This window comes from Sorex fumeus, unplaced genomic scaffold, assembly GCF_029834395.1.
Source record: "Sorex fumeus unplaced genomic scaffold, SorFum_2.1 ptg000047l, whole genome shotgun sequence".
NCBI classification, from domain to species: Eukaryota; Metazoa; Chordata; class Mammalia; order Eulipotyphla; family Soricidae; genus Sorex; species Sorex fumeus.
In genome coordinates, this window is record NW_026606104.1 from 7,778,324 (window position 1) to 7,805,811 (window position 27,488).

Sequence of the window (27,488 nt, forward strand, 5' to 3'; positions counted from 1 at the left end):
AAGTTAACTTTCCCTATTTGTTTCATTTTCTATAAAACAGGAATAACACTTCCTTACAGAGGTGGTGTGGGCTGGAGCGATAGCACAGTGGGTAGGGCGTTTGCCTTGCACACGGCCAACCCAGATTCGATTCCTTCATCCCTCTCAGAGAGCGTGGCAAGCTACCAAGAGTATCCCGCCCACACGGCAAAGCCTGGCAAGCTCCCTGTGGTGTATTCAATATGCCAAAAACAATAACAACAAGTTTCACAAGGGATACGTTACTGGTGCCCGCTCGAGCAAATCGATGGAAATGACAGTACTACCGAGGTGGTATAACAATAAAAGTTCCTTGATGGGATTGCCTGTAACACACAAACATGTTAGCAAATTCTGAGACCTTCCCTTCCCCAATTTTATTTATTTTTTTTTCCACTTAAAATAAGACATCTAGGGGCTAGAGCAATAGCACAGCGGGTAGGGCGTTTGCCTTGCACGTGGCCAACCCAGGTTCAACTCCCAGCATCCCATAAGGTCCCCTGAGCACAGCCAGGAGTAATTCCTGAGTGAAGAGCCAGGAGTAAACCCTGTGAATTGCCGGGTATGACCCAAAAAACAAAAAACAAAAAAAAAAAGACATCTAGGCAAAATTATGAATCGGAACATTATGAAACGGCTCAAAATAATAAATAACATTTTCCTTTAAAATGACTTATAAAAGTACAAGACAAATTTTTGTTTTGGGGCCACTCCTGGTGATATTGAGGGGTTATTACCAGCTTTATACTCAGGAATCATTCCTGGAAGTGTATGACAGACCACATGGGATGACACAGATCACATCCTCCATGTCAGCCTCAAGCAAGGCAAATGCCCTATCTGCTGTCAATTTCTCTGGCCCCAAAATAAATTTTTTAATTTTTTCCCTTAAATTTTTATTAGAGAAACACCATAAAGTACAGTTGTAGACTTACAAATTTTTGTGCTTGGGTTTCAGTTATACAGTGATCAAATAAAATACCCATCCCTCCATCAGTGCCCATTCTCCACCACTACTGATCCCAGTATCCCTCCCACCCCCGATCCCCCCCAACCCACCCTACCTCTGTGGCAAGGCATTCCCTTTTGTTATCTCTCTCCTTTTGAGTGCTGCGGTTTGCAAGAGACATTGAGTAGCAATCATGTTCAGTCTATAGCCTACTTTCATCACACATCTCCCATCCTGAGAGGAACATCCCAAAACCCTTTATTTGGTGCTCCCTTCTCTATCTGAGCTGCCTTTTCCCCTAGCATGTGCGGCTGGCCTCAAAGACATGGAGTAATCCTCCTGGTACTTATCTCGGCTATTCTTGGGTGTCAGTCTCCTATTTTATTACTTTATGTTCCCCACATGAATGCAATCTTTCTATGTCTGTCCCTCTCTTTCTGACTCATTTCACTTAGCATGATACTTTCCATGTAGTACCACTTATATATGAATTTCATGACTTCATCATTTCTAACAGCTGCATAGTACTCCATTGTGTAGATGTACCAAAGTTTCTTTAACCAGTCATCTGTTCTCGGGCACTCAGTTTTTTTCCAGTTTCTAGCTAAACAGTGCTGCAATGAACAAACAAGTGCAGATGTCACTTCATCTATACTTTCCAAAATGAAATTTTTAAGGAAAAAAATGTAAAGAAATAAATGTAAAATGATTGCAAAAAATAATTTTGTAAATAGACACATACTCTATGCAATTGGTAAAAGTGAACCAGAAATCTGGCTCTTAAGTTTTTTAGCACCAACTTTACATTGGGAAATGCAAACAGACTTAAGAATCAGTTTCTAATCAATAATGAGATATTTCCCATGGGTTTCACAGAGAACACACTATACAATACAGTGAACAATATTCTACTGTTCTAAATGAAGAACTAAATATTATAAACAAAGTTCTCATGGTAAACTAACAAATTGTTAGGACCTTTGAAAAATTACCTCTTGACAATATGAAGTAAATTTATTTGTACCTGCCAGCTAAGGGAACAGACTTGGAGGATGGGTGGGAAACTAGAGATATTGGCAGAGGGAAGATCACACTGGTGGTGGGACTGGTGTTGGAGTGTTGTATGCCTGAAACAAGTGCTTTATAAGCAACTTTATAAATCACAATTTTTAAATTAAAAAAATAAAATTTTTTTTAAATTTAAGGAAGTGTAAAAAAACTTTAAAGCCACACATACACAATGACCTCTTAAGAAAGCCTGGAGAGTCAGCCCACCAGTTGAATGACTAAAATTATCATACTCTTGTTTAAAAAAAAATTTTATTACCTCTTAAAGGAAAGAACTTAGGTACAGTGGTGAAAAGATGCTGGCACTCTGGTGATAACTGTGATTCAGTAGCATTGTAAACATAAAACATTATTAACAGTATAGCAAATCATGAGGTCTCAATTTTAAAAAAAAATTTAATTGGAAACAAATAAAATTACCTCTCAATGGGGCTGGAAGTGATTTAAGTGATAGAGCACATGCCTTACTGGTACAAGGCCCCGGGTTCAATTCCCAATTTTACATGGCCTTCCCAAGCATAGATATGCACCACTTGTAATGGCACCCCGATTATTATCTCTCTGGTGCTGGGCCCTATTCAAATATTTTCTAATTTTCTGCCATGTGATAATACGCCCATTTGCCCCTTTTGAGGTGAAGCCCTGCTGTTTCATAGCTTGATGGCTAAATCTGTCTAATTTGGAATAAAATGTTGGAAGTCTTCTAGATCTAGGGCATCCCAGACCTAAATCCATGTTAACCACACTAGCTGGTCAGTCATTAAAAAAAATTACAAAAAAGGAAAAAATTACCTCCTACACAAAATTGTTGGCTGACTTCTCAATAAAAGAAATTCAACAAATGTAGTGCAATATTCATAGTAAAGAATAAAGGTTCTGAATACAGAAAGTCTTGATTTTATACTCGTTCTGCCATTTATTATCAAATAGTTTTGTTTGTTCATTTGTTTTGTTTTGGGGGCTACACCTGACAGTGCACATGGCTTACTCCTGGCTCTGTGCTCAAGGATCATTCCTGGCAGGTTCGGGAATCTATGGGGTGCTGGGGATCAAACTCAATCGGCCACATGCAAGACAAGCACCTTATCCACCGTGCTATTACTCCAACACTATCAAGTAGTTTTGTTTTTTGTTTTTATTTTTGTTTTTTGGTGTGTGGGGGGCGACTGGAAGATCCTGCTATAGTATGCTGGAGGCAAAGATACCAGCCTTTAAATGGACAAGGGAGGGTGGCCATCATCCCAGCTCACCAGGACAATCCCCAGGTATGCCTGATGTTCTAGTGTAATTGCTTGTTTAATTTTTTTAATTTAATTTTATTTTTATAAAGTAGTTCACAATATTTGATTACAATTAATATTCAAATACCAATCCCACTACCATTACACCTTCCCACCACCATATTTGGGGTGCTTCCATCCTGAACCCCAACCGATGCCTCACAGCAGAACCAAAATAATTTATTTTGTATTGTTTGTTGTGAATGAACCGCTGAAAACGCTCACATGTTTCCTTAGAGGAAAGTGTGTAAGTTTGTATTTCACCAAGAGGCCATTAAACCCTTCTATAAGAGATTACTAACATGTTTTTTTTAACGATACAACTATTTTTTTTTTTATTAGTGAAGCACCATGAGGTACAGTTGTAGATTTACAAATCTTTGTGCTTGGCTTTCGGTCATACAATGATCAAATACCCATCCCTCCACCAGTGCCCATTTTCCACCACCATGGATAATATCCCCCCCATCCCCCCCCACCCTGCCTCTGTGGCAGGGCATTCCCTTTTGTTCTCTCTCTCTCTCTCCTTTTGGGTGTTGTGGTCTGCAAGAGAGGCATTGAGTGGCAAACATGTTCAGTCCATAGTCTACTTTCAACATGCATCTCCCCTCCTGGGAGGATCCTCCAAACACCCTTTATTTGGTGCTCCCTTCTCTATCTGAACTGCCCTTTCCCCTAGAATACCCGGCTGGCCTCTAAGTTATGGAGTAATCCTCCTGGTGTTGATCTCAGCTATTCTTGGGTATTAATTTCATATTTTGTTATTTATATCCCCCAGATGAATGCAATCTTTCTATGTCTGTTCCTCTCTTTCTGACTCATTTTGCTTAGCATGATACTTTTCATATTGTACCACTAGTATGTAAATTTCATGACTTCATCTTTTCTAACAGCTACATAGTACTCCATTGTGTAGATGTACCAAAGTTTCTTTAACCAGTCATCTGTTCTTGGGCACTCAGGTTTCTTCCAGTTTCTGGCTATTGTAAAGAGTGCTGCAATGAACAAACAAGTGCAGATGTCACTTCGACTACACATTTTTGCCTCTCTGGGATATATTCCCAGGAGTGGTATTGCTGGGTCAAATGGGAGCTCAATTTCTAATTTTTTGAGAAACGTCCATACTGTTTTCCAAAAGGGCTGGACTAGTCGGCATTCCCACCAACAGTGAAGGAGTGTCCCCTTTCTCACCACATCCGTGCCAGCACCGGTTGCTTTTGTTCTTTTGAATGTGGGCCAGTCTCTGAGGTGTGAGATGGTATCTCACTGTGGTTTTGATCTGCATCTCCCTGATGATTAATGATGTAGAGCATTTTCTCATGTGCTTTTTTGCCATTCGGATTTCTTCTTTGAGAAAGTTTCTGTTCATTTCATTGCCCCATTTTTTGATGGGGTTCCTATAAGGATACCCATGACATTCTTCAAAGAAATGGAGCAAACACTCCTGAAATTTATATGGAACAATAAGCCCCCACGAATAGCTAAAGCAATTCTTGGAAAAAAGAAAATGGGAGGAATCAACCTCCCTGACTTCGAGCTCTACTACAAAGCAGTAATAATTAAAACAGCATGGTACTGGAACAAAGGCAGAACTGCAGACCAATGGAACAGGGTTGAATACACTGACATCTCCCCTCAATCATATAATCATCTAATCTTTGATAAAGGTGCAAGAAATGTGAAGTGGAGTAAGGAAAGCCTCTTTAACAAATTGTGTTGGCATCACTGGACGGCTACATGCAAAAAAATGGGCTCAGAACTCTGCCTAACACCATGTACAAAAGTAAGATCAAAATGGATTAAAGACCTCAACATCAGACCAGACACCATAAGGTACACTGAGGACAAAGTTGGCAAAACCCTCCATGACACTGAGGCTAATGGTATGTTCAAAGATGACACGCCACTGGCCGAGCAAGTGAAAACAGAGATAGATAAATGGGACTATCTTAAACTAAGAAGCTTCTGCACCTCCAAAGAAACAGTGACCAAAATACAAAGACAGTCTACAGAATGGGAAAGGATATTCGCCGAATACACATCTGACGAGGGGTTGATATCAAGGATATACAAAGTACTGGTTGAACTCCACAAGAAGAAAACTAACATGTTTTAAAGGTTGAGCCTTGTGTGATTTTATATATGTGTGTACACACACACACACACACACACACACACACACATATATATATATATATATATATATCTCAAGTAGTTTTGAATAAGGCATTTCACCTCTCTTAGCCCCTAACAGTGAGATATAGTACAAGTGGATTAAGTATTTAAAGATCACTGAATTTTTTCTTAGTACTATTACTAAAGGCAATTCAGTGGGAATGGGAAGCAACAGATTACCCTCAACCCAAATACAAATAGTTTTCTAACTTCTTGGATTAACATATGTACGATTTTAGAGCACATAAAGCAATACAATCTAGGATGCTTTAAAAAAAAATTCCTGAGGCCAGGGCTGGAGTGATCATACAGCAGATACAGTGCTTTCCTTGCAGATGGCTGACCCAAGTAAGCTCCCCAGAATACTATATGATTCTCCAAGCCCACCAAGAGTGATTCCTGAGTGCAGGGCCAGGAGTAACCCCTGAGCACTGCCAGGTGTGGTCCAAACAACAGCAAAAAAAAAAAGAAAGAAAGAAATTCCTGGGGTCGAGAGATAGTACACAGTGGGTAAGGCATTTGGTCTTATACGTGGCATTTAGTTTTATACCATGGTTCAACTCCTGGTACCACATATGATCCCATGGGCATTGTAAGGAAGAAGCCCTGAACACAAAGCCAGGAATAAGCCCCGAGTACAGCTGGACGTGGCCCAAACCACTCATGCCCCAAAATACAAACTCCCAGGTCTCATTCCAGATACTCTAGTTCAGAAGGTCAGATTAGGGCTGGGGAGTATGTTTTGTTGTTACTGCCTTGAAATTCCCATCCAGATTTGAGAACTACTAATTAACGTTTTTCAGTCAGTAGTCATAAAACTCTAGCTGACTGATTACCCCCAAAACTTAATCAGTCTCCACAATGGTCCAATGACCAAAAGGTGATTGAGTAAAAGTAATATTAATTAAAGAATCTAAAATACACAAAATCAATAGCCTCACAGCTACCTGAAATAGACCAAAGGAACAAATCAGTACTTTACAAACAATTAGGAGAAATAATATAAATAAAATAAAGAACTATGTTGTTGACCTAGATACTACAAACAAAATGCTAAGAAAAAAGTATGACTTTCATTAATATAACATTCTATATCTAACAAATTACATAAATATTTATGCAGCATTTGGAATCTCACATAACTTTAAAAATTCCCATTATTCATCTTACGATTGTAAAGTTTTAAAATAACTTACAGCACTAATAAAAAATTTTGCAAAATATAGAATTCAAAAGGTCATGTATGTGATTGTCACCCATTGCCTCTTTTGCAAACCACAACACCCAATAAGAGAGAGAGAACAAAAGGGAATGCCCTGCCACAGAGGCAAGGTGGGATGGGGGTATGGGGGGTGGGAGGGATACTGGGATCCGTGGTGGTGGGAAATGGGCATTGGTGGAGGGATGGGTATTTGATCACTGTATAACTGAAACCCAAGCACAAAAATTTGTAAGTCTACAACTGTATTTCATGATGTCTCGCTAATAAAAATTTTAAAAAAGTAAAAAAAGGTCATGTATGAGTTCTAGAGTGCTTTATCATTTTTATTTTTGACTTAAAATTTTTAATTGCTTTACCATTATTAACAATACTAAAATATCTGGGAAATATAACCTCACAGGTAGAAGTACCCAATCTGCTTCATACATAGTCCCCTCCAACCTTCACAGGGTGCTGGTAGTTCCTGGCTCCACAGGGTCCACGCAGCACCACACCCCTGGGTCCTCACATTGTATCACCAGTCCAATTGGCCAAGTATCTCCCAGAGAAGTCCCAGGCTTCCTGAGCATGGCTTGGGAGACCCCCAAAATCACAGATACATACATAAATAGAAACAAACAATTACATACGGAAAATAATTATTAGATACTATGTATATGCACAGGTTAGAGTATGTATGTGTTTAACAGCTAAGAGGGCCTAGGGGAAATAAAAACTTAATATTAGTGTTCAGGGCTCTTTGTAGAAATGTCTATTTATAAGACTGGGGCAGGAAACATGCAAGATAAAGGGGAGTATCTAGTCCCAGAAAGTTAAGTGCTTTAAAAAAAAAAAAACAGGTCCAGAGCAATACGACTGCAGGTTCAATCTTTGGCATTCCATATGATCCCCACCAGGAATAAGCAGAGCCAGAAGCAAGCCCTGAGCAACACCAGGAGTGGGAAAAAAAAATCCTCTGGTTATGGAACCAGAGGACATAAAACTAAGTGAAATCAATCAGAAGGAAAAGGATCATAAATGATCTCTCTTGTACATGGGGCCTAAAGACACACAGTAAAGGAGAAACAAATGGGTAAAGAAAACAGAACTGGAGAGCTGGTCCACAGAATTTAGATGGGGGATGGGGGAGGGTTGGAATTGGGAGAGACATCTGGGACCTTGATGGAGGTGCAGTGTTGAAATTATGCATGAAACTACCATTAACGGTATCATAAACCACAGTAGCATTGTAGCACTGTCCTCCCATTGATCATTGATTTGCTCGAGTGGGCAACAGTAACATCTCCATTGTGAGACTTGTTACTGTGTTTGGCATATGGTATACCCCACAGGGAGCTTGCCAGTCTCTGCCGTGCAGGTGGGATACTCTCCGGAGCTTGCCAGGCTCTCTGAGAGGGATGGAGGAATCGAACCTGGGCCAGCAACGTGCAAGGCAAACAACCTACCCGTTGTGCTACCACTCCAGTCCATACTTCAATAAATATTTTCTTTTAATCCTTTTCATGGCCATGTGCTAAAGTGAGACAGGAGTCAACAGAAAGCACTCCTAAGAACCAAAATTCAAATAAACTTTCCCTCTCTAGAGAAGCCCTCTCTCTTGAACCTGTATTTCTATTTCTGAGAAGCTCGTGTTCTCTGTGGACATATATCTCTCTCATTCTCTCACATTTCTAATTTCTTTCAACAAAAACTATTTTGCTTCACTAAAACAAAAATAAAAAAGGAGCAATAAAATCAATGAAATAGCATTTGATTATAATGTGTATCCCCGAGTTCGATTCCTCCGCCCCTCTCGGAGAGCCCGGCAAGCTACCGAGAGTATTCGATATGCCAGACACAGTAACAACAAAGTCTCCAATGGAGACGTTACTGGGCCCGCTCGAGCAAATCGACGATCAACGGGAGGGCCTTTACCTTTACCTTTACCTTATAATGTGTATCACTGTAGCACTGTCCTCCCATTGTTCATCGATTTGCTCGAGTGGGCACTAGTAACATCTCCACTGTGAGACTTGTTGTTACTGTTTTTGGCATATCAAATACGTCACGGGTAGCTTGCCAAGCTCTGCTGTGCGGGCGGAATACTCTCAGTAGCTTGTCGGGCCCTCCGAGAGGGACTGGGGATTCAAACCCGGGTCGGCCGTGTGCAAGGCAAATGCCATACCCGCTGTGCTATCGCACCAGCCCAATTATAACCTAAAGTATAAAATTAATATCCTGAAGTTCATAATGATATAAATGATTAAATAAATTGGAAAGAAGGGACCATTTGCATAATTTCCAAATAAATTAGATACCTGACCTTAAAAGAGTCCTCTTACTGTATTGGGTTGCACATAATGTCTTAATTTACACTATAGAATACAGTATGTCACTGTCACTGTCACTGTCCTCCCATTGTTCATCGATTTGCTCGAGCGGGCCCAGTAACATCTCCATTGTGAGACTTGTTACTATTTTTGGCATATCGAATGCATCATGGGTATCTTGCCAGGCTTTGCCTTGCGGGCGAGATACTCTCAGTAGCTCGCAGGGCTCTCTGAGAGGGGTGGAGGAATTGAACTCGGGCCAGCCATGTCAGCCGTATGCAAGGCAAATGACCTACCACTGTGCTATTGCTCCAGCCCCAGAATACAGTATGAAAAGGGAAAAATAATTTTATAATGAAGACACCTTACATACACTATCTCAGGTGACTGAGACCAACAGTCTGTTGATATTATGAAAATGGCCCACAATCTTCCTTCAAAGAAAGTAGACCCAGTCTAATCAGAAAGAAAACATGAAAAAAATCCCAATAAAATGTTGCCTCGGAGGGGCCATATAGAGAGAGTATAGCATAGGGCACTTGCCTTGCACATAGCCAACCCAGGTTAAATCCCCAACATCCCACTCCTAGCACTCAGGAATGACCCCTGAGTACAGAGACAGGAGTAATTAAAGTTTCTCTAGCTGAAGCCCTCCAAAAATGTATTCGAGGAGCCAGTCTATGAATATTAAAAACTAATTTGGATTCACAACCATTTTACAAAGCCTTTTATTCTTATTCTAGATATTTTCTCTTGGGTTCCATACAAATTTTTTTTCCTGTGTCAGGGATCATACTTAGGACTTCATACATCCTCACTGCATACAAATTCCAAATGAATTCCACATGACAAAAAGAAGATACCTTGCAAAGTCAAGCAGTATTTCTTTATGTTAGTAGTAGTCTCAAAGAACTAATAAATGGAAATTCGATATAAAAATTGATCATTAAAAGTAACAAAATTTACTGTAGAAAAAGAAAAAATGCTGAAAAGCAGATTTTTTTCTGCAGTTTTTTAAAAATAACTGATTTTAATAACAATTATTAAAAATTACAGGAACTAGAGAGATAGTACAGAGGGTATGGCAAGTGGCACTTGCCTTGCAGTCAACCAGGGTTCAATTGCCTGCATCCCATATGTTCCCCCAGCCCAGAGCCCTGCCAAGCATAATCCCTAAGCACAGGGCCAGAAGCCTGAGAAATGTCACTTATGGTCTGCAAACAAACACAAAAAGCAAACTGAAATTACAATGACTGAAATGATTTATTTAAACCTCAAATATTTATGTACAATTTGCAATTTGGGGTTGAGGGGTCTCTGGGATGTTTTGGCACACCCAATGGTGTTGAGGCTATCCCCAAGTCTGCTCTGGGGGCTGTTCCTGGAGGGGGATATTTCAGGTGCTGGGGGAACATGTGGTACAGGAGGTTGAAATGGGATCTACGACATACAAGGCAAGTACCCCTATGTTATCTTTTTGGTTCAAAATTTTCTATTTTAAAGCGTCTATTATTCTATCTGAAATATTTTAAGATGGTCCATAAAGAAATCTCAAAATATCCTAAAATACTGTTACATGAGAAACTGCATAAACTAGCTTATAAAACAAGTCAAGTTCAGGAGGTAAGGTGCTTGACTTGCATGGGCTTGACTTCAGTTAGTATCTCCAGCATCACATATGGTACCCAGGATACCATCAGGGGTCACTCCTGAGCAAAGAACCAGGATAGCCCTCATTCCAGCCAATAAAATTAAAAATAAAATAAAATTTTAGAAAGTAAAATGGTTGACTACTTCATTTTTTTATCTACCCTATAAATTATAGGTGCAACATATTAAAAATATGTGACTGACTTGAGAAAAACAAATTACCAATGAGCCAACATTCTTCAAGTACAGTGAGGCAATCAAATGAAAGCAATTTTCATCTTCTAAAACCCAGAGGAATTCCTCCTCCTGCCACCAAAGGATTCTGAGAGAAGAGATAATTCCTTCTATTAACATAGCTAAGATTTCCTTCTGTGAATTTTTAAATATGCTAAAATTGAATTAATTATGTGCTAATGTGTAAGTACACACACACACATTCATAAATCTGAATCAAGCATTAGGCCAACTGGACCTCTTAGCCTGGTCCCAATCTTACCCTTCATTGATACTTTCAGGCATTCTACACTCAAATTCAAGCCAAGCCTAATCACTACTCTCAGGTCAATCCAGCAAACACTGACTAGAGATCCTAGTAGTATCTGGCTCTATGCCAGGCTATGTGCTAACAGCTGAGGATACAACAATGAATCAGACAATGAACAAGACATAAATAACCTCTACTCTCCAAGAAGTTCTCAGGAACACCCATGTGCAAACCATTATTTATTCCAAAAGCCCACATCAACTATCTTTTAGCTGTGTCTAATATATAAGGCCTAAACTGATATAGGGAACAGATTTTCTTATCTAAAAACAAAACCTTTATAACCTTTCCTACTCATTTTTAATATTGCAAGTATGATTACATCCCCAAAAACAGGAAAATTATGTGCTATTAAGTGTTTATATAATGAAGGTCATTAAGTATGATACTTGAAGGTATACACAGAAAATACTCCATATTTATAAACCATTACTATTCTCTTTTCCCATTATTCTTTCTGCAAACTGTGTTATGTACAGGAAAAAAAAAGTTAATAAGTAAAAAATTTGTTTAATGTTTCCAGCCAAATCTTAATTTGGTGGGGTGGGGGGGAGAAAAAGGAAGAGAAATGAAAATGAGTAATCTAACAAAGTAGTAATTCAATGGATATACTGGTTAGAGGCAATTTTTCAACTTTCACATTACAGTCAGGACTGATGATGGCAAAAACAGATGTCTTTATATAACAGTAGAAAACAACAATTTTCACCAATAAAGCATAATGGTAAAGTACACATATTTATAGCTTGACAATTTTCCATAAGGTGGAATTCATATTAAAAAAAGAAAGACCTGTGTCCAGAATGTGTAGTCTGCAGCCAGAAAGATAGCTCAACAGGCTTTGCATGCAAGAGGCCCAAGTGTGATTCCAGGTGCTCCAAGTTATCCCAAACACCTCCAGTAGAGAACCCTCCCCACAAGCTCAAAGACAAAAGGAGTCCCCGAGCATTGCTGTCTGTAAACTAAAACTAAACATACACACAAACACACATAAATGAAATGTGTAATGTGAAGGGAGGGGACTAACAGGAATTGACAACAGAAGAGATAGTGATATTAATGCAGTAGAATATTTTGGGAGTCCAGAAAGGACTAATACCTCAAAATGATTCTTGAGTTTCTTCAGAGAAGCACTGAAATTAAGCTTTGGTAATCTCACCGTATACTGCTTCCCTGTTAACAAGTACTCAATAATTATTTTATTTTTTAAACTTAGTCCCTTCAGCAGTTTCAAGACACCTGAAAAAAGCTTTAGAATGCCAGACAGAGGGTACAGAGCATAGGGTATTTGCTTTGCACACAGTCACCCAGATTTGATCCTTCCCATCCTAGATGGTCCACCAAAGCAATGCCGGGAGTGATTCCTGAGTGCAAAGCCAGGAGTAACCTCTGAGCATAACTGGTTGTGGCCCAAAAATTAACTCCCCGCACCCCTCCCCTCACCCCCGGCAAAAAAAAAAACCCAGAGTTCATAGTGAGTTTCCTTTTTCAGACTCATCCTGCCTAAAACAAAACTAAAGCAAATATTGAGAGAGAACCTGTTGCAGACAATAGTGGGACCAAATTTCTTTTGTCTAGATTAGCATTTCTCAACCATGGTACCCTTTTTATCTTGTTTCTTTCCTATGGCCCCTCACCTGTCCTACCAACTGGTCCCCTGGTCTCATAGCATGCCCCACATTTATGTGATTTGTTTTGTTTTGTTTTGTTTTGTTTTTTATTAGTGAAACACCATGAGGTACAGTTGTAGATTTACAATTTTTTGTGCTTAGGTTTCGATTATACAACATTTATGTGATTTTTACCTGCAGTCCCCTTAGAATATCCTAGGGACCCACAAGCCTGACTGAGTCATGCCAGTGTAGATGTATAAGTGTGGCCTAAATTTTTACCAAGCTGTTTTGGCAATCACTTATATCATCAAGCAATCTAGCAGGTAAAATCACAAGAGCTACTTTTGGGTCAGTTCTTCCCCAATCTGTAATTTACTTTTAACTGTTTTGCTTGTTTTGAAGTTCTGAATAGATCAGAACCAAGCCTTTATTATGCATGCAAGGCATACACTTTGCCACTGAGCCACATCCCCAGTCCAAATCTGTAAAATATTTTAAAGCAATGAAAAGTTAAAAGATTAAAGTTTGTTTGTTTTTTTCTCAATTGGGTGGGACATAATGGAAAAGATTTGGAAGTGGCTCAGGGCTCATTCCTGGCAGTGCCGATGGACTGTACACAGTGCCAGGAGGAAAAAAATACGACCTACCCACCTGCAAGGAAAGGGTCTTAACCCTGTACTATCTCTCTAGCTCCTAACATTAAAAAAGTAACGATTTTAAATTTTTGGTTTCATTTTGTTTCAACCTTCTTTAACTGCAATCTAAATCCTAGTTTCTTCACCTATAGGTTGTGACATATATGGAATGGTATAACTCAATGCAGGGGTTGCAAAAAAATTGGCAACAGTAAATGGTTTCTGAACACACAATAACTAAAAATTAATTCAAATTCAACCATGTAATGAATCCAAGGTGTTAGTGGCAGCACTCACCCAGGCTGAGCAAACACAGGTGAAAAGCCATGAATCCTTTCTTCTTAAACTCTTTTGTTGACAATCCCTTTTTATAGAAAAAAAATTTTTGTTTTGTTTGTGGGGGGCCACACCTGGTGATGCTCAGGGCTTAATCCTGGCCATCCATTCAGGGATCACTCCTGAAAGTGCTCAGTGGTTCATATTTAGTGGACCAAACACAAGTTGGCTGTGTGCAAGCCAAGCACTTCACCTAGCAGCCAACATGGCTGAGCCAAGTTCGATTCCTCTGCCCCTCTCGGAGAGCCCGGCAAGCTACTGAGAGTATCTCGCCTGCACAGCAAAGCCTGGCAAGCTACCCCTTAAGTATTCGATATGCCAAACACAGTAACAATTGTCACAATGGAGACATTACTGGGCCCGCTCGAGCAAATCGATCAACAACAGGAGAACAGTGACAGTGACTATTTCTCTGCGCAAGAAATTTTTACCAGGTCCTGGTTCACATGTATACAAATCAAACATTTAACGATAATAAATTATAAATTAATTTTGGAGTAAGTGTTTTGTAACACCCCCCACCCACATTTAACTACAGGGTTGACTCACAGTTGAAGGAGGTAAACCATTTATTTAATCAACTACAAAAGCCTTAAGAATCATAAAGGCATCCACTAGGATGCATTTATTTTCTAATCAGTAATCAATACTGTGGGTAAAGCAGTCAACTATTAATTCAATTGGGCAAATTGTCACCTTCAGGCATTGTTTTAGTCAATAAGAACAAAAAGATTTAATCCAGTCCCTATAACCAAGGACTCAATTAGAATGTTAAAGTTTAGGAAACATTATTTTTGGGGATGTTACATAAAGATTAAGATTCAGGATGTTACATAAAGAAACCACTGAATCTACCATCCAATCTACATTTGTTTCTCCCAACATATCACAAGATTTATCAAACACATTTAGCTCAAAATAATAAAACATTTTAAATTATATACTCTTAAAAAATAAGGAACAAACATGTAGACTACAAAACTAAAGATTATATATAAAGATTTTACAAGAGTCAGTGAATTAAATTAGCTATTCGAACGTAGTTTCTAATTTCCAGACTAGTCACCTCATTTCCCTTGGGTAGTAAATTTTTTAATAAGTCATATGAATGTGATGTGCTCACATCTCTCATACCATACACACTGAGAACCACAAACAATTTATTTTCCCTTGCTAAACTCTAGCTCCTCAAAAAAGTGCAACTTTTGACGCATGCTGCCAGAGTTCATATGTTACTTCAGAAGGAAAGTGTTGCTACCAGGTAGGTATATGGTGCCCAAGCACATGCCACCCACACACCTCTCCCCACTTGAAGATGCATACTCTGATACTTTTCCAACTTTAACACTGGAATGTGTACCTTCAACCTGGAGAAGCCCAAGTTCTCTCTTGAGTAGGTATCTTATCTTAGCTGTTTATCTCTTTTTACTTTCCAATTTGTTTGTTATGTTTAAAAGAGAAAGGGGCTGGAGTGATAGTACAGTGGGTAGGGCATTTGCCTTGTACCAGCCGGCCCAGGTTCGATCACCGGCATCCCATATGGTCTCCCCAGCACCGCCAGGAGTAATTCCTGAGTACAGAGCCAGGAATAACCTCTGAGCATCACTGGGTGTGACCCAAAAAGTAAAAAAAAAAAAGTGCAACTTTTGGGTCAGAGCAATAAGAGATAGGGCTTGCGAACCCTGTCAAGTGTGATCCTTGAGCACAGAGCCAGGAGTAAGTCCTCAACACTGCTGGGTGGGTCTCAAAAAAAAAAATTGCAGCTTTTTTTAAACAAACTAAAACCATATAAGTTTTTAACTAAACACAGGGATTTTCCAACTTCTGATTTCCTTATTTGTAAAAAGAGATAACAAAAATCTATGCTTTATAGGGAATGCCCTGCCACAGAGGCGGGGTGGGGTGGAGGGGGGTGGGGAGGTGGAAGGGCTACTGGGATCATTGGTGGTAAAGAATGGGCACTGGTGGAGGGATGGGTACTCGATCATTGTATAACTGAAACCCAAGCACAAAAGTTTGTAAGTCTATAGCTGTACCTCATGGTGTTTCACTAATAAAAAAAATTTATGCTTTGTGAAATCATCAATTCATATTTGAATGCTTCTTTATGGGAATGGAAGTGGATACACCCAGCAGTATTGATCAGGGATCAATCCTGGCTCTACGCTCAGGCATTGGGGCGATAAAACAGCGGGTACGGCGTTCGCCCTGCACGCAGCCAACCAGGATTTAATCCCCAGCATCCCCTATGTTCCCCCAAGCACATCCAGGAGTAATTCTTGAGTGCAGAGCCAAGAGTGACCCTGAGCATTGCCAGGTGTGGCCCAAAAAGACAAAAAATATATATACAGGTATGCTTAGGGATTAATCCAGGCAGTACTTGGACACCATATATGGTGGAACCAGGGTCTGTGCAGAGATAATGCTTTAACCCAGGTACTATCTCTCTGGCCCTTGAATGCTGTTGACTCAACTATTCTTTATGTTGTAATCAAGAAACAAACGCAAACAGCACCTAAGATGTTACTTGTTACCTTATAATTATGCTGCATCCTGCATCCTTAAAAAAAAAAAAAAGAGAGAAAGAAAAGAAAAAAGGAGCTGTCATCTCAACCTAGAACTGAGTTCTCTTAGCACAGAGGTTCTCAAAACTCTTATATGAATCACCTAGAGTGCTCTTAAAATCCCCATGTCTTTCATTAGAACAACTTGGGGAAGAAAATCACAAAATTCAAAGAGGTCCTCAAGACCCACCTGGCTGTTTATTCTCATGGGGTGGGGGGGTTTTCCTTTCCAGGGGACCAAAGCTAGAGTACAACCAGTAAGGCGCTTCCCATCCCACCAGACAGACCTAGGCTCAATCCCTGGCATAATATTTGGACTCTGATCATAGAACCAAGAGTAAGTCCTGAGCACCACCAGGTGTGCACCCCCCCAAAAAAAAAGAAAACAATACACGTTTTTAAGTTATTTCCTAACAACATGTTGAGGGCCAGACCAAAATCATGGCATTTACATCAGAATAATTTCTGTGGGTGGGACCCTGGGCTTGTTGTTGTAAATCTCCGATGTAGGTTTGTCTTATGTTCTATCAACTCTGAGACTCAGTATTCCCACACATACTACTTCAACTGTTCATTTGCAACACCAGAAAGCCTTTAAAGCACAGCTAAAATTTATGACCAGTTAATTCATAGCCCCACACAACTACGTAATGAAATTCTGCCACAATCTATGTAGCCTATCACTGTTTACTCTGTCCCTCTGAAAGTTGTCATTTATGCATGGAACACTACACTGCCCTCTCGTTGTTCATCCATTTGCTTGAGGGGGCACCAGTAACATCTCCATTGTGAGACCTCTTGTTACTGCTTTTCGCACATCGAATACGCCACGGGGAACTTGCCAGGCTCCGTCGTGTGTGCGGGTGGGATACTCTCGGTAGTTTGCTGGGCTTTCCGAGAGGGACAGAAGAATCAAACCTGGCTAGGCCGTGTGCAAGGCAAATGCCCGACCCGCTGTGCTATCGCTTCAGCCCATTTATGCATGTAAAAACAAAAACATCTTTTAAATTATAAAGTGAAAATTTATTGAATCACTGTGAGATAGACCCTTACAAAGCTGTTTATGATTAGATTTCAGTGATTCTGTGTCCCAACACCCATCGCTCCACCAGTGCACATTTCCTAGCACAAGTGTCCATGAGTTCCCGCCTATCAACAACCACCCCCTTTTAAAGTGAACATTTAGGGGCTGGAGCAATTGCACAGAGGGTAGGGCATTTGCCGTGCACGTGTCCGACTCGGGTTCGATTCCCTGCATCCCATATGGTCCCCCAAGCACCGCCAGGAGTAATTCCTAAGTGCAGAGCCAGGAGTAACCCCTGAGCGTTGCTGGGTGTGACCCAGAAAGCAAAAATAAATAAATAAAGTGAACATTTATACTGTATCTATTTCCTTTCACTGCAAACGATAATCTGTTATAGAATGCATGAAGTCAAAGCGAAAAATGGCTGAGAATTCAGCTAAAGTAAAAAAATTTACGTATTTTCTATATAATCCTTCCCCAATTAAAGAAAAAAAAAAGATGCTATCTAAGGAACGAAATGGAGAAGCGCCTGAGCTATTTTCTCTTGGGTGTGTTGAAACTGGGCAAGCACCAATTCAGAGCACTGCAGGAGATAGCTGGACGGGCTACGTGGATACGTGTTCAAAGAAACGGACTCTTAAACTCTCGTTTCTAGGATTCCCTAGTCTGCAAGAAGGCAAAAATAAATAGATAAAACCTCTGTCCTTCAATGAACCATCTACACGCTTTCCATTACTCACTGCACTAACGTATCGGAACACCCCCCCACCCCCACCCCCCAAAAAGTTCTTTTTCAGCCCTATTCTCCGCCGTCATTCCCCGAGCTGCTCTCTAACAAAAGGCACAGAAAATATGCACAGGTGGGCTGGGAGCGAGTAGCTGGCGCCCGGCGGGACAGCGCCCCCACGCCCCCTGTCCCCTGGCGGCACCGGCGGAATCACAGCCCGGCCACACCTCCGCCCGGCCGCGGCCGCCTCACCCGCGGCTTCTCGGACCCAGGACGCGGCGCCCGCACCTGGACCAGCCCCCGGCCATTGTCTCGAGCCTCCGGCGCGCAGGAGGGACGAGGCGCGCGGGGGAGAAGTGGGAGTCGAGAACAACGGCAGCGAGAGCAGAGCGGTGGGGGAAGCCCCACACCCCCACCGGCCAAACTGGCTTCTCGGGGGATGCATTTCAACTGAAAATCAGCCACCCTCCACGCCCCGAGCCCGAGGAGGCGGCGCGGCCGGAACGAGTCCCGCAGCTCGGGCCGCGGGCGGGCGGGCGGGCGGCGAGGCGAGGGGATGGGCGTGGAGGCTGGGCCTTGGCTGGCCAGAGGCCGCTCCGAACAAAGCCGCCCGGCTCCCCCCTACCTGGCCGAGGGCGGCGCCTCGCGCCTCCCCGCACCGCCCGGGTCCCGGGGACGCCCCCCTGCCCCGGCCCCGCCGACGGACCCCGAGGGGCCCCCGCCAGGCCGCCCGCCCACAGCGCCCCTGCGGGACAATGGGGGCCCCCTCCCCCGCCTCCGGGCGCCGAGATACAAAGGCGGGGGAGCCGCGCCGCCCGGCCCCGCGCCCGGCGTCGGGAAAGTGAAGGCGGAGGGGCGCGAGGCCGGCAGGCCGCCCGTCCACGCCGCGGCCCCCGGCCCCCCGCCGCGGAGGCGCCGCCGCGGAGGCGCCGCGAGCGCGGGTCCGGCAGCCCCGCGCGCGACGCGGGCAGGCAGGCGGGCGGGGAGGCCGCCACACAAAGACGCGCGCGGGGCCCCCGCCCGCCACCCCACCCGCGCCGGCGAACGCGCGCCCCTCGAGGGTCGGCGCGCCCGAGCCCCCCGGCCCCGACTCACCCACAGCTCCGTGCCCCAGCTCATGGCGGAACCTGAGGCGACCCGGCCGTCCAGTGCCCCGCGCTGCCCGTCGGCTGTGCCGTCAGTCGGTGCGAGCGGTCTCGCGCCGGCGGCTCCGCGCCTCTGCCTCTCCGCCTCCGAAGGTGCCGCCACCGCGGGGCTCCCCTGCGAGCGACCGAGACGCGACTGGTGCCGCCGCCGCCGCCGCCGCCGCCGCGTCCCCGCCTCCCGGAGCCGGCAGGGAGGGGGCGAGGGCCGAGGGAGGAGGGGCGGCGGCGGGGAGGGGGCGGGCCGCGGTGCACGCTGGGATCGGGGCGGACCCGCGCGCGCTGGGCTGCGGCCCGCGCCGGCCCCCGGGACCCTCGGCTCTCGCCCCGCGGGGCACCGCCACTCCGCCCCCGACACGCACGCAGCCGCCCCCCCGCCCCGCGGAATTCCGTCTCCTCGACGGGAAAGGGGAAAAGGCGCCCGTCGCCATTCTGTACCCCAAGCCCCCTTCGATGAGGCAAATCCAGCCGCCCGCCCCTTCTACCTCACACCTCTCCAGCCCGGGAGAAACCCCCGTTAGCGAAGGAGCCTCCCCCAGATCCTGAGGTTGGGAACGGTCGGGTTTTATTAAAAATCTCAATGCGTTCAGGTGATCTAGGGAATGATCACTGAAACCCAAGAGGGCTTGGACGTCTCTAGGGAAGCAACGTGCCCCCTATCTCACCTCTCCCGCCCCCCCCCCCCGCAGCAACGTGCCCCCCTATCTTCTCGCCTCTCTCTCTGTCTACCCCCCACCCCGTTTTGTTCCTAGTAAAATATATTGTCTAAGTTCTATCGGGAAATAATAAAACGAGGCAGAGCGCTCTGCACCCAGCTTTGGTGGAGGAGCGTTGCCAGGACCCGGGGTGAGGCGCTGACTGTGTGCTGAGTGGAAGCCGCGTCTCTGCCGGGAGCCCCTCGTGCGGGGCGGCGCTGGGAAGCCGCCTCAGCCCGCGTCTAAGCAAAGACCTAGTCGGCGCCCCGCGCTCGCTCTCCTCGATACTTGTGGGCAAGTCCACCATTTCCTTTTTCCTCCCTGGAGTTAATCCCCGGCCTTTCTGAACAATCATTAACTGCAATCTGCATGTTTGGCTGGTGCTGCCAGGTATCTAGTGCACTTAGCAACTCCCTACTATTCGTTCTGCTGGAGCGTTCACTGCAGGTCTCATGCGCGCTCACACACTCACACACACACACCCTTACACCTGAAGTCTGGTCAGTGTGTCATGCGTCATGACCCTTGCCCACCTGCAAGTCTGCATTTGAAACTCCTCCCCTTTACGACCTGCTCAGGTGGCTCACCCTCTCCGTTTCAGTCCTTGTCTCCTGGGGGTTGAAGGCAGTAATAACCTGGCCCTCCAGGCTATCCAGCATTCTTGCTAAATCCTTTGACCCCCTTCTCAGCCCAGTTTGAGTATACAAAATAACCTCTTCCGGGTGGGTTAAGGCCAATTTTTAAACGCTTAAATGTGCCAAGCAGTGAAAAGACTGTGAAGCATTGAACATTTCTCCTTCTAATCTTTTTCTATACTGTCTGCTCCAAATAGTTTCTACCACCTTGACAGTTTTATTCCCTCTTCATAGACATCATGAATTACAAATAATATTTTACAGTAGTGGAAAATATATCTGTTAAACAGATATCTCACTTAGATCTGTTCCAATACTTTACTGAATTGTCATAAGACATATAGAATATAATTGACATTAAAATTACCTTTTGGGGTGCTGGAGAAAGTACTGGAATTATAAGGCGCTTGATGAAGCAGACCCCAGTTTGAGTCCTGGCACTGCCAGGAGTGATCCCTGAACACAAAGCCTGGAGTGATCCCTGAGATCAAAGGCAAGAGTAAACCTTGCCTGGTGTGTACCAATAAAATGAAACAAAATAACTTTTTAAATTTTCCTAAACTTTATAAGGTTTCTTAAGCTTTAAGAAATAGAATATGGTGCCAGGATACTAATACAGCAGATGAGGTGCTTTCCTTGCATGAGTCTCAGCAGTTTGAGCCCCTTTGAGAGTGATTCCTGAGTGTAGAGCCAAGAGTAGCCCTGAGAAACTCTTTGGCCCCAAAACAGACAAACAAAAAAGTAAAATAAGCAATTGTTCACTTTAAAGATTATCTGTGGGCTGGAGAGAGAGAAGGATTTTGCCTTAAATGTGTCCGACCGGATTCAATCCCTGGCACCACTTACACCTCCCTGAGCACTAGCAGGACTGATTCCTGAGTGCAGAGCCAGGAGTAAAATAATCCTAACCCATATTGCATATATGACTTGCCATCTGAATATGAGAAATTCCTGACCAAAACTTCCCATTTAAAACAATTTATTTCTCTTCAAAAGATTAGGTATTTGGGGGCTGAAGCAATAGCACAGCGGGTAGGGCGTTTGCCTTGCACACGGCCGACCCAGGTTTGATTCCCAACATCCCATATGGTCCCCTGAGCACCACGAGGGGTAATTCCTGAGTGCAGAGCCAGGAGTAACCCCTGTGCATCGCCAGGTGTGACCCAAAAAGCACAAAAAAAAAAAAAGAGTAGGTATTTGGGTATCAAGCTTACTATTCAAATTCAGATAAAAGTTCTGTTATCAAGGGTGCCAGGAAATAGCTATGTGGCTAGAGTCTACCTTTCTAACATGAATTTACTCTCTAGTGCTGCCTGCCACATGTGCTTAGTGTGATCTTGGCATCTCTGCTCTGTGTGACAGATCACCAGTGCTGCATTTTTCCAGCAGCAATTAAGCAATCCAATCCACAAATAAAGAACAAGCATGCATCTTTCCACCACATCATGGTGCTGGCTTTTTTTTTCCTATTTTTTTTTAACTCCAAGGTGTACTTTGATTATACATTGAAATCATACACACACACACACACCCCTACACCTAAGTCATTTGTGAAAAAAAAAAATACCCCAGTCTGCACAAGAATATCTGTATCTCCTAGGAAAGACTGAAAATGATTGACTCGATTCAGCTATACCTAATGAAGTTCAGTTTAGAGCAGATTGGAGGTGAGTCAAACCAGTCAACTCTCAATTCTCGCTGGGGGAGAAACCAGAAACTGGTAAGGGTTTCAGTTGATGGTTTAGGAGGCAGAGTTCTAATTAATGTTTTTGGTCACTAGAGTATGCCCTGGGGTAACTGAGCAGTGCTTATCCCTCTATTAATTAACCCACTTCTTCCGCACTTCTAATGGGTGGGTCTAGGAATAATAAAGACCTGCCACTCCAGGAAACCCTTCCTGGTGTCTGGCATCAAAGGAATTTGCCCAGTCTGGTTTAAGGAGATGGTGTCAACTGTTCACAATCTACCTTATCCTACCCACTACTCAGCAAATACTCCATGTTCAAGAAATAACTACAATTGGTCAGGTTAACTCTGCAAAGAGAAAGTATGATCCCAGTCGAGGAAATTAGGGCACTACCCAAGTCATTCTCCTGATGTCGATGTAAAGACATGGTATTTCTTATCATGCTTTCCTCCCTTTCAGCAAAACTTCAGTAAAGAATCTCATCAGCAAACAATCTGAGAAAACAATTATTTCCGTTCTTAGTGTTCTATTTCTGATCCATTGTGTCCAAAGGAAAGGAATTTCACAAATTACATAACTATGCTGCAATATATGCAATGTATTTGATTTTATTCACAAAAAAATCTGGAAAATTATTGTGGACTAGTGTCCACAACTAGAAAATAGTGTCTGGTATTCTTAGTACTGGGGACTCTTGTAGATCTTCAGCCTCCAAATTGAGTGACTTCTTTCTTGTTTGCTTTCTACCTTTTTATTTTTCTTTTTTGTTTTTGTTTTGGGGCCACATCTAGTGGTGCACAGAGCTTACTACTGTGCTCAGGGATCACTCCTGGCTCAGAGTTTAATATGGGATACCAGGGATTCAACGTGGGTCAGCCATGTGCAAGGCAAGCACCCTACCTGCTGTATTATTGTTCTGGCCCAAATGGGTGATTTCTGAGGTCACATTCTTTGGAACAGATTAGTTCAAAAAGTCTCTTTGTAATCCTAAATACTTCATTGCTTGATGTTTAAAAGAGTTCAGAAAGGGGGCTGGAGTGATAGCACAGCCGGTAGGGCATTTGCCTTGCACTCGGCCGACCTGGGTTCCATTCCAAGCATCCCATATGGTCCCCGAGCACCACTGTCCACTGTCCACTGTCCTCCCATTGTTCATCAATTTGCTCTAGCGGGCCCAGTAACGTCTCCATCATGAGACTTGTTGTTACTGTGTTTGGCATATCAAATACGTCACGAGTACCTTGCCAGGCTTTTCCGCGCGGGCGAGATACTCTCAGTAGCTTGCCGGGCTCTCCAAGAGGGTCGGAAGAATCAACTAGGGGTAATTCCTGAGTGCAGAGCCAGGAGTAACCCCTGTGTATCGCCGGGTGTGACCCAAAGAGCAAAAAAAAAAAAACAAACAAAAACAAAACAAAGGATTCAGGAAGTCAAGAAATAAATACAGCAAGGTATGCGCCTTATCTGAATTTATCCCAAGCACCATGTGGTTTCAGGATAAATTCACTCACTCAACGAGCACTGCCAAGTATGGTCCTGGAGGCTCCCAGCACTGCCAGGGTAACCCAGATAATCCTGGCAATGTAGGCCAAAGCAGCTCAACTTCCTTGGGCCTTTGACTGAACTACTGGCCCAGATGGCCAAGAATTGCAGGTGTGGCCCCGGCCTTCTGCATACCAATTAGGAGACACACACTCTGAAAAATAAGGATTCAGAGGGTAGAGAGATGACTCAAATGACTGGAGCACATACTTTTGCCTGCTATATTCCTGTTTGATCCTGATACAATAGGGACCAAGAGCATAGCAGGAATGACCTCTAAACACTGAGATAGTAACTTCCATCCCCCCAGCACTGCAACATATGGCACTAACCCCCCCAAAATAATGAAAATAAATTCAGGATGGTTACCTTAATTTTTTTGTTTGTGTTTTTTGGGTCACACCGGCAATGCACAGGGGTTACTCCTGGCTCATGCACTCAGGAATTACTACTGGCGGTACTCAAGGGACCATATAGGATGCTGGGAATCGAACCTGGGTCGACTGCATGCAAGGCAAACACCCTACCCACTGTGCTATCACTCCAGTCCCAGTTACCTTAAATTTCTTAATCTGGCAATTGTTGTGGGACTGTAAAAATCTATTTTTCTTTTAAGCTGGATCTTATCTCTTGGATAATCACAAATCTGTGGCATTTCAGAAGTACAGATTCTGTTCATGCCTTCCTACTAATTTACTCCATTTTTATAGGGACAGACGAGATCTGACGCATTCAGGGTGTATGGCCAAAGCACAGCAGGTAGGGCGTTTGCCTTGCACCCAGGTTTGATTCCTCCATCCCTCTCAGAGATCCCGGCAAGCTACCAAGAGTATCCCGCCCACACAGCAGACCCTGGCAAGCTCCCCATGATGTATTCAATATGCCAAAAACAGTAACATGTCTCACAATGGAGACACTACTGGTGCCCGCTCAAGCAAATTGATGAACAACGGGAAGACAGTGCTACTCTCTGCAGTGCTCAGGGCTTACTCCTGGCTCTGTGCTCAGGAATCACTTCTGGCAGGGTTCAAGGGACCATATGGGATGCTGAGGATTGAACCCAGATCAGTTGCATGCAAGGAAAACACCCCACTTGCTGTACTATCACTCCAGCCCCTCATGAATCTTCTTGATAAAACCTTTAACTACCTCCCCACTCATCTGATACCACTCCATGCCATCACTTCTCCACTCCAGACAGGTTCAACTGCACTATTCCATATCTGGCTGGCACCTTCTGCCTCTGGGTATGTTTCTTTCCCCCGAGTAACACTCACCACTTATTGAGCACTCACCGTAAAATGGTGACTGAAAATCTTCACTGAATCTCTATTTCCCTTTTCTTTCCTTTCCTGATATTGCAGTTTGTGTATCTTTTCTTGTAGTCTTATTGTTCTCACTATATATATCTAAGCAGCTAATTCACAATCATTTTACTTGCTCTTCTCCTTTGATCACAGGCAAAACAGACACTCAATTAATACTTAAAATTGAATATCAAAGACAGAAGTAATAAATCATAATTCACTTTCTACATAGCTTCAAGGGTTGACAATAGAGGTGAACTCAAGTTTCTGAGATTGATTTTCAGTTTCCTTTTCCTTAAATGCCCATAATTCTATTCTTAGTTTTCAAATTTCCGATAAACTAGGATTAACATATAATGAAAAAGGAAAAAAATAAAATAATATTCCTTAATTGTATTCTCTTTTGGGCAGAGATGGAATTAACACATGTAAAATACACAGAAATTTTTGTAGATTTATAACATTAATAGATTTCCTCAAACTAGTTTTATTAATTCTAAATAAAAATGGCATCCATTAGTTACCAGTTTAATTCTTGTTCAGAAATCCATGAGCACTATTTAGGAGGCCCCCATTTAAATTTTTTTAACTGAAAAAAGCCACTTCAGCCTTGTCTCCCAAACTCAATCTAAAAACATTATTTTTTATTGTTGCTTTCCTAAATAATTATCCTTGAGATGGTGGGCGGGTGGAGGCAAACACATCACTTACCCTGCATGAGGCTGTTTCAGCTTCAACCCTGATTGGATCTGCAGCACCACATTTGGTTCCCTGAGCAACACCTGGGACCACTTCTGAGCACAGAGCCAGGAGTAGGCCTTGACCACCTCTGGGCATAGCCCAAGCCTTGTCTTTCATATTAAAGAATTATACTTGGGGCCCAGAAGATCCCTCAGTGGCTTAAAATACTTGCCTCCAAATGGGCAAACACTTGGTATATTCTTATAGATAGATAATTAATCAAAATAATTTTGTTAAATTATTTTAAGTACAAGTCATTTTGGAAAGTCTTTTATAGAAAGACAGTCAGATAAAAGCATCCATGAAAATATATATCAAAGTCCTCTCTTAACATTAGAGGTAGGCTCTTGGAGACTGCAAATTTAAATAAAACCACATATAACTAAATCGGGTCCTGAGATCATTTCATTCAATATTGGCAAGGATATTTTTCTCATCGATGTTGCAACAAAACATCATTGAACAAAACGACTCTCTTTAAGGACCTGCTCTAAGCATAAACTACAAGAAATAGCAAACAATCTATATTCAAATTTTTATACACATTGTAAAGTAAAAGATTAATTTCAGTGTGGTTGGTTTGATTTTACAGACTCACCCGGTGATACTAGTATTTACTCCTGGCAGTGCCTGGGGACCTGTGGTGCTGGTTAGAGTAGACAGCAGACAAAGTAAGCGTCTAATTGCCTGTATCTCTCTGGCCCAGAAATCTAATATGTATTTTAGAATATAACCTTTGCTTAAAACCCTACATTTAGACTTTCAAAACCACAAATCTTGTTTTTGAAATAATTAGGAGTAGTATTCATTATTTCCAGCTGTACTAGGCCTACTATGCAAAGATAGATGTGGAAACACTATATTTTATACTATTGTGTTTGGAATCTAACAGTTAAATATGTTCATGTTTCTCCAGATCAATAGAAACATCTTCAAAGCTTCAGATTAAATCAATCACAAGACAGATTAATACAAGCTCTGAAGTTGATTAATTGATTTTAAGGTGTCAGTAAGGATCATTTCTAAGCCCATAGAATCTGCTTTACTTCAAGCAAATTGTTTGTTTATTCTTACTTTAAATTCCCCCAAGTTTTAAGCTGCCAAGAAACTGCAATAAATTTTGAATGAAGATTATGCATACCCTAATATCATAAAACTTATTCAGGTTTTATCAATAATGCTCAACTCTCTACATATAAAAAGGTTTTAAATGGGATTTTCAATGGTTCTTTTTCAGGAAAGCTCTAACAAAAGATTAATTTTTGCTAAATATGAATATGCTCTACTTTACATAAACCTTATTATACAGTCTTCAAAAATCTGATCAAGGCCAGAGATGTAACTCAGAGGTATAGCACTCACTGTCTTGCACTTGTGAAGCCATAGGTTCAATTGCCAGAACTGAAAAAAACAAATAACAAAAATTTGACCATAAAAGAGATGGTATTGCAGAATAACAAATCTACAAAGCTTCTTTAACAACAGTGCCATAACAACTGGATATCCTTCTGGGGTAAAAGGATTTGAACCTCCTACCTCACGTAATTCAATTCCAGATCTTTTTTTAGGTTAACTATAAAAATCAACACAATGAAGCTTCTAGAAAAGTATGGCTTGAGTAGGCAGAA

At 42.7% G+C, this 27,488-nt stretch overlaps 1 protein-coding gene across 4 annotated transcripts in view; it reads right to left on the bottom strand.

Annotated features, from left to right (window-relative positions):
• The window catches only part of FNBP1L (formin binding protein 1 like), a 164,915-nt gene that overhangs the window by 87,233 nt on the left and 50,194 nt on the right, over positions 1–27,488 (bottom strand). For all 4 annotated transcript variants that reach the window (XM_056123735.1, XM_056123734.1, XM_056123733.1 and 1 more), the window contains exon 2: positions 19,210–19,434. In XM_056123735.1, the coding sequence (XP_055979710.1) occupies positions 19,210–19,233 (24 nt within the window). In that variant the 5' untranslated portion in view covers positions 19,234–19,434. The remainder of the gene's footprint in view (positions 1–19,209; positions 19,435–27,488) is intronic.